An 8297-nucleotide genomic window follows, 5' to 3' on the forward strand; every position below is an offset into this window, starting at 1 on the left:
ATCCCAACAATCACTTCGAAAACCTTTAGAAAATCTCTTCTGGGTCCCGTGCTAGAAGACAGGATTAGGGTAAGTGGTTCAAAGCAAACAATCGTTCTTCCGTTCCTGTTATAATGAGTTGAGGAGATATCTAGAACAGCTGCGAACAACAGCTGGACACGTAGCTTGCTAAGACTCTCAAAATCGGAATATTAACGGGACACTGGACCACTGGCTACATGACATCAAAGTTTGCAATCTCAGATAACAATTCCTTTAGAAGCAAAGACGAGGAAAAACCTACATATTTCCGGAGGAACACTTATTCTAGAACTTAGCTTAGCAAAAAAAATGATTAGAGTAGTGGACTCTCCATTAAATCCCATTCTGGACCATCACATTGGGCCACGGCCATCTTTGAGTGAACTTAACTTCGAAAAAAAAAGTTATTTCTAGTTCGAGCCTTCCGATTTTCGAGCTTAATGCAACCCCCAAAATATATATTTTTAAAAAGTGTTTAAATATTCGAACTAAATCATATTTTTTTTAAATGGTTTTCGGAATATTGGATCTTCGAATAAAGTGACATTTAAGACAGTGTTACGATTGGTAGGCTTAAATATTCTTACCCTGCGTAGAAATTGAGAAGGAATAGCAATGATTGGATTCTCAGAAATAAAATGCGCCTGTACATGTAGGCTTAACAACATGGGTATTGTAAAGATATTAAATAAAAGTAATTTTCATAAAAAAAATTTTGACAGGAATGTATGTAGGTACGTGACAGCGTGATACATATTTATCTGTCGATTTCATTTGCCTCCACTTCACTGAAGACCATTTCAATATTTATAAAATGGCAGACATTTAGTAGCTACTTTTTACTACATATTTTAGTACTTATATGTATGTATTAATTGTAATATGTATGTATGCATATGTATGTAAACATTGTGGTCATTAGGTATTTTATATGATTTGTGTATTTACTTAGAAAACGCCATTTTACACTATTTCAGTACAATACACTTCTAATTGTTTTTGTTTTGGTAAATACTATTCCTTAATATATAAATACTATGTGTATGTACAAGAAAAACTATACAAGTAATTTATAGTTAATGGAACAACATCCAGCTAACTTTAGCTTATATGTATGTATACTTCCCTTTACGCTTACCAATGTACGAGTATTTATGCATGCATTTAATATAACTTCTCAAATCATTATGAGCTCAGCTCGTTTGCGTCTATGCGACACCACAAAATAATTCCAATTTCTTATTACTCATACATTCGTTTCGATGCGATACGAGCTTGGCTCTCTGACTAGACCGCGTTTCTCCAATATTGCACTATCGGCACTAACACGCTTCATCTTTGCCGCTACCGCTAAGTTGCGCACACGCGGCTTGAGTGTATCACCTTCCGTACTGACTTGCTCGTATTTGGTCTTCTTCTTGCTGGATACATCGTGATCGCTTTCGCTTTCATCGGCATATTGTATGTCGTCTAAGCCCAGTAGGCCGTCGCTTAACTCTGGCGGCGTTTTCTTCTCCACCACAGTCTCTTTCTCCACATAGGAACCTGTCATGGACTCAGCCATGGAGTCGGTTATAGAATTGACCAATGCCTCGGGTATGACAGGTGAGCAGCGTGGTGTCGCAAGCGCCGCCTCGATATCCTCAGGCGCGGTGGGAGAAGTGCGTATATTTCGGGCAGACTTCGTGCCGCTTAATTTCTGTAAGGGTATGATGACATCGCGGACACCGCTACGCAACGATGAAGTAGATCTCGACTGCTGCTTGGCTTGTCGGCGTTGTTTGCGCGAGAAGTACGGCGTTGGCTGTTTACTGCCAGTTGTTGTGGATATGGTCTGCTGCATTAGATTATTCTTTAGATTCATTTCGGCAGTGGGGGACGTCGCTTTGGATTGCAAATGACTGCTCAAGGGGGATAGTTCACCGGATGAGGGTGTCGTATTACTGGTGGTATTAGCGCTCGATTCTGTGTTGCTACGCGCGCTCAAATAATGCCCGTAACGCGGCATTTTGATCTCCTCGTAAAGCGGTTCAGTCTCTTCGGGCTCGTGCGTGGGCTCAGGCGTTTTATCATCCTCGTCGTGCAGATCTGTTATTACCTCGAGCGGTGGCACCCAAATAAGTTGTGCGGGATCCATACCCAAGTAGGAGCCCGGTGCAGCGCCGGCGTTTATCACATTGTAGTCGTAATAGTCAAGCTCGAGCTCTTCCTGATTGCCCAGCGAAAATTCGGAACCGGGGCGTGCAAGTAACTTTTTGCGATTCTGCTTCTCTTTGCTCTCCTTGGCATTGGTGGTGCGTATGTTGGCCGTGCTGACGACACTAGCGGCGGGCGAATAGCAACCCTGAAAGAAGAAAAATAGAAAGAAAGTGGTTTAAGGAAAAGTGGTAAACTACTAGTATTAGTCGATTGTGTGACCTCTGGCAGTTCGAACTCACATTTGTCAACGATGCGCTCGCACAACGTGACACATAGTCGCGCAACGACGAACGAATTGAATCGCGATCACTGAGTGTCGTCTCTTCCAAGCGTTGCGATGGGTGGGGCATAAGCGTACCTGAAGGACCGTAGCGATTAAAGCGACCCGAGTGTACAATGGGCGGGCTAGCGCAAATCGAGCTCATGCCCGAGGAAATGATTGACTCGGTGTCCTTGCCGCTGTCCTTGCGTGTCAATGTGCCACTACAAATACCGCTCGTCTCACCTGCGGCTGTGGTCGAGCCTAAGGCCTCGTCTAGCGAAGGGGAACGGCTAAGACCACTCACCGACTCAGGGGATTGCGGAACTTCATTGCGCAAGGTAACTACAGAAGCGTTACTACCGCGCTCCTCATCGCTAAATAAAAGAAGCGAAAGTTAAGATGAGAGTTTGCACGAAATTTGGTAGATATTTCATCTAATTATTCTTCGTTTTAGTTTCAACAAAGGCAATATACATACCACTTTACCATGCGTGTCATCGTTTTTGCATCTTCTTCTTCTTCTTCCTCTTCGGGGTCATTGAATTCCGCTTCGCGTGCCAAATTTTCAGCATCGACGCTCTCCCGCAGTATGGAGTGACGTAACTGATGCTTCGGACGCATTTTCACCAAATATATGACCTCTGATAGCAGTGTTGTTGTCGAAATGGCGCGTGATGGAGGACCATGTAGGGAGCTCATGGATGCGTGTGGCGTATGCAAGCGGGAGCCCTCATCTCTGCGACGCGCTACTGCCAAATGGTATTTGCGATAACGTACAACATATTGCGCGCCTAAAAGTATGCGATGAAGAAAAGAACGGAAGAAAAATGTAAATCGCGATAAAAATACCGAATATCATTTCTTTCTGTTGCGGTAGCAGAGAAGAAACTGTATGCAGCGAGCGCCCCTTAGTGAAGAGTAAAAACAAACTTTGAAAAAGGAAAAAAGTAACAGTGAACAATGAACAAAGTTGAATTTACTAACTACCGTTTAAATCTTCAAGCATTATCCTTGAATCTTGTAAAATATTTGTAAGACCGTTGAAAATGATACGCAAAGCTAGTAATAACTGCCTAAGCCATTAAAGCGTTACCCAAATCCATGGAAACCAAATCAAGTTGTATAATAATGTGAAAATCTCATGACAGCCAGTTAATGCGCTCACCGCAGCGGCAAGAATTAAATGCGCTTTACAAAGGGGTGCAAACAGGCGTATTTACGAACCATTCACGAATTTATTGGCTATCAGCTGGCTGATAGCGAAAGCTGTGAAGTATTAAAACAAAGCCTCAAATGAAAAAAAAAACAAAATCCTGAAACTCAAGTCAGCTTGAGTTAAAGTACGCATTTTGGCACAGTGGGTAGGATTTTATACACGTGTGTATGTACATATATTGGGGTGCCCATCGAAAATGCTTTTTTTTCGAATTTTCTTCGTTTTTATGAGAAATATTATTGCCTATTTTTATAAATTTTTTAAAGGTCATTTAGAGGTCGCGACCTGTCGGTTTACGTGTGAAAATACTATTTTGTAGATTCATGAGTTTTTGAATAACTATTTTTGATGCGATTTCAAAGAGCGAATATGATCTGGGAAGAGGATATATAGGCCTTTAAAACGGTATACAACAATCTGTTGTCGGACTTGGCTTGTTGGGATTTTTTATTGGGTAAAATAAAAACAAAAAAAACATATTTGTCTTAATTTTAATTGTACATTTTGAACATCGATAATTTCCACAATTTCAAAATATGTAGTACTATCTAAAATTAAATCTTTTTTTGAATAACCTGAAAGCTCATTTATTGCAATAGCATAAAAATTGTCGAAGTTAGGCGACTTTTCTTTACAGTCTTGAATTTTGATTTTTATGTACCGGACTTTCAGATTAATTGAGCAGTTTGGTTGAGCAATTTACNATCTGTTGTCGGACTTGGCTTGTTGGGATTTTTTATTGGGTAAAATAAAAACAAAAAAAACATATTTGTCTTAATTTTAATTGTACATTTTGAACATCGATAATTTCCACAATTTCAAAATATGTAGTACTATCTAAAATTAAATCTTTTTTTGAACAACCTGAAAGCTCATTTATTGCAATAGCATAAAAATTGTCGAAGTTAGGCGACTTTTCTTTACAGTCTTGAATTTTGATTTTTATGTACCGGACTTTCAGATTAATTGAGCAGTTTGGTTGAGCAATTTACAAATATTTACTCAAAATTGATATATACAATCGGTCTTTAGCAAAGAATCGGTTTTTTACGAAACTTAGGAAAATGGGGATGGCACCGCCCACTTATATGTTATATGCGTAACTCAAAAACTACTTTACCGATTTCAACCAAATTTGGTATTCACATTGCCGATTAAAGCCCATATCGACCTATCTCAGCAGCCAGTTTGAAAATGGCCTATCTCAGAAAACTTTTCCACAACGCCCTATTTCAGCTGCCAATTCCGCACTTTTTCAATACATTCGCATTTAAAATAAGACGTTTTTGAACCGAATTCTAAGATAGGGGTTTTTCAATGAAATTCTGAAATAAGGTATCCGTCAATCAATTTCTGAAGTAGGGCGTTCTTGAATAGTTTTCTGAGATAGGGCGTTTTCGAAAGCAAACTTCATCAATTTCTTCTCTTCACTACGTATCTACACTCGCTAGCCAGACTAAGTCCAAACAGATGCTCAAAATTCGTTACTATCTTTCCCAATGCTCGGCATTAATCAGCAGTATTGTAAAGGCAACATGGATATAAAATCGTAAAAATGCATTTTTTAACCATATTTTCCCCACTTTTAAGCCACCGTTCACGGTTCATAGTTGTGTGGCTACCTATAACTATTTGCTCATCACTTAAAAATTTCGAAACCACCAGCAAATATAGGTATTTGTGTCAGTGCATTGGTGTGTCTTACTTTGTGGTCACACGGAATCCTTTTATTTCTCACCCTCTGACATTGCTCCTTTTTCCCTTAAATATATGCCATCATCATTTTAGTTGCTTTTCCCCAACGCTAAAAGCGCACTCTCTGCACCCACCTTCCTTCCTTTTTGCGGCTTTTTACGGTACTTACCCAACAGGGCGCTGATCAAGATAATGATGCTGGCAAAGACCACCGCACTCAAATGGACCAACGTAAAATTCGTACGACTAAATTTTGGCTTTTGCAAAATACTGCGATTCTTAGCCGACAATCTGCTGGTGGCTGCGGCAAACAAAGTTGTTGTGTCATTGCGCGCTGCTTGAATGAGAAAAAAATGCAAGTAAAAAAGAATGAAACGCAAATGGCAGAGAGGACAAAAAACAACGAATGAAAAGTCAGTTAGTGGTAAGGCATGCAAATAAATATGTATGTATAGTAAAGTTGTAGAAAATATGCAAAAGTCAACATCATTAGCATGAAAGCGAAAGGACACTGCAGAGAGGAGCAAACAAAAAACTGCATGAAAAGTTCATAGAAATTTGTCGCATTCGCATTGAAAATAAACTTATTTTACAGAACTAACAAAAAATTTGCCGAGAGTGAATGATAAAAGGAAATGTAAAACAAATAGTGGTTGTCACTGATGCCGGGTCGGCAAACCATGGCTTGTAAATTTTCGTAAAAAGTATGTTAAACACTTCAAAGAGGGATGTGCCCATAAGGCTTCTTTAATTTAAAGAATTGCTGAAAAGATCAAAGAAGTTTCATACCGACACACATTACGACAGGTGTGGAGTCTTAATGACATTATTGGCTAATGATCAGCGTACTTTGCTACACGGAATCAAACCTAAAAATTTTAAAGGAAACAAATACTTAGTATTTGGATCAGGGTCTGAAACGTGACAGACAGAAAGCAAACGTATCGTAATTTGTTTGAAGTTATTGTAGATTTGAAAATCAAAATAGTGTTCCAATTGATTGATTGATTTTTCCGGTTACAATAGACACCGCAGTGTAATTTTTTTTTTTTTCGAAAAATAGAAAAATTAAAGCAAAAGTTGAAAAAAGTGGTGATGTCCTCTGTATTTAACGTAAGTATGTAGTATATTTTTTTCATTTACGAATAAGTTCAGTCGCTCATACACGACTGTTATCATACCGAAATCCGAGACAAGCATACTGCTGTTATAATACGTCTGTTATAAACGGAAATAATCATTTTTACGGGTAATTTCTTCCAAAGATATTTTCAATTTAATTTACATCGTGAATAAACAAGATGCAAACTTTAACAGAAAAAAAATTAAAAATTGCATTTTTTTTTTGTAAATTGGTATTAAAGACTGTTCTTGAACAAAAAAAATTAACCTACTACTAAGAAAATCGCTTGATAAATAAAAAAAGTTGTCAACGATCAAATGAAAATGCACAATAATTTTTTTATAAAACATGAGCTGGAAAGATTGTTACTCATACGCCATGTACGTGTATGGCCATGTTAATACAACGGGTCGATTTTTAACAACATCGCTTGAATTCCGAGATCGGAAAGTGACCTTTAAGAACCCAACCCCATTACAGGCGAGAGCGTTCGCTTTGCAGGCATAAGAAGCTTCGTAGATTACCCCCGAGCCACCTTTGGCTATAAGGATTTATCCTCGTTTTCACCCAACGTATTCTGATATGAAAGTTGGTTCACATGGTCAAAAGCGAACTGCATACGTTGCTCCTTCCGCTCAATTTCAGCAATATCGGTTTGTTTTCCAACTAAATTGGAAGTCAGGTTCTGCTTGACCAATTGGCAAGCGGGCAATCACGAGCTACTGATTCTTTAATGTTAGCAACTTTTGCTTAAAAAAGGCTATAGAATTCTGTTAGTCCAAAAATTGATTTTGGTAGAGAGCTCCCGGCAGAACCATTTCGACCAACTCTTCCGCCATGTTTCGATCTATTCGCGCAAACTTTCACCGCCCGCTTCCTCTAACAGCCTAGCCCACCCAACACAATCATCACTTGAGGGAATGTGTTAAGAGGAAAAGCTGCTTGGAGACAGACACTAAAATCAATAGCCGGTCAGAATGTTCTTGTAACATATGCCGTCAGACGCCGATAGAAGGTAACGCCTTGCATTTCCATGATACGGCGCACTCAATAAAAATTAAGCAAATTTTATGTTTTTCAATAAAAAAAATTACCTAAACTATGCATACAAAAATTTTATTCGCCATTTGTAAATCGCTTAATTTTTCATTGAGAGCTTTAACTCCTTGAGCTTATTATCTGTTTTGCTCTTTAAATATTCTGCTCTTTGCTGGGGATATCCAAGTCGGTAGAGACTAGAGTGAAATAATTTTAAACGCACCTTCAGCAGCATAAATGCCCTTAATACCACCTACATACCTTTCCTCTACGCATCTGGCCCGTAAAAGTTTTTAAACAAAGTTTTTATCTTTATTGATATTGCTGCAATCATCTAAAGAAGTACGTTATTGAAATACGAGATGCAAATTTTCCAACATGAGGCTATAAATCCGCATAAATATATTTTTCCATTGCTATTTCTAAATTTCGAAGGAATGTAAATACACAAAATCGCGCACACAAAGCGCAATAAATTTGAAGTAATCTCCTATATCACCAATCTGGTAACATCACGCTGTGTGGCTGTGCGATAAACTTTGTTCAGACCAGGATGTGCGTTTGTTTTGAAAAAAAAAGTTAGTTCCGAGAGTTTGCGCTAACGCCCCAAATACTCACACAAACATATGTACATATGTATGTATATGCATTCGAAAATTTAATACACTTTATGTGAAAACACCAAAGTGAAACAAAAAAAAAAGTTAAATTAAATATACTTTTACAAGCTTACGTTATGCCTG

At 38.5% G+C, this 8297-nt stretch overlaps 1 protein-coding gene across 1 annotated transcript in view; it reads right to left on the minus strand.

The window, feature by feature from the left end:
• Positions 1–841: 841 nt before the first annotated feature.
• The window catches only part of LOC108375836 (uncharacterized), an 8059-nt gene continuing 603 nt past the window's right edge, over positions 842–8297 (minus strand). The window contains exons 2-5 of the mRNA XM_017631980.1: positions 5563–5727; positions 2961–3273; positions 2460–2856; positions 842–2365 (exon numbers count right to left, since the gene is read on the minus strand). Of these exons, the coding sequence (XP_017487469.1) occupies positions 1268–2365; positions 2460–2856; positions 2961–3273; positions 5563–5727 (1973 nt within the window). The 3' untranslated portion in view covers positions 842–1267. The remainder of the gene's footprint in view (positions 2366–2459; positions 2857–2960; positions 3274–5562; positions 5728–8297) is intronic.

Source organism: Rhagoletis zephyria, unplaced genomic scaffold, assembly GCF_001687245.7.
Source record: "Rhagoletis zephyria isolate East Lansing unplaced genomic scaffold, Rhagoletis_zephyria_1.1 Rzeph_scaffold_09507, whole genome shotgun sequence".
NCBI lineage: Eukaryota > Metazoa > Arthropoda > Insecta > Diptera > Tephritidae > Rhagoletis > Rhagoletis zephyria.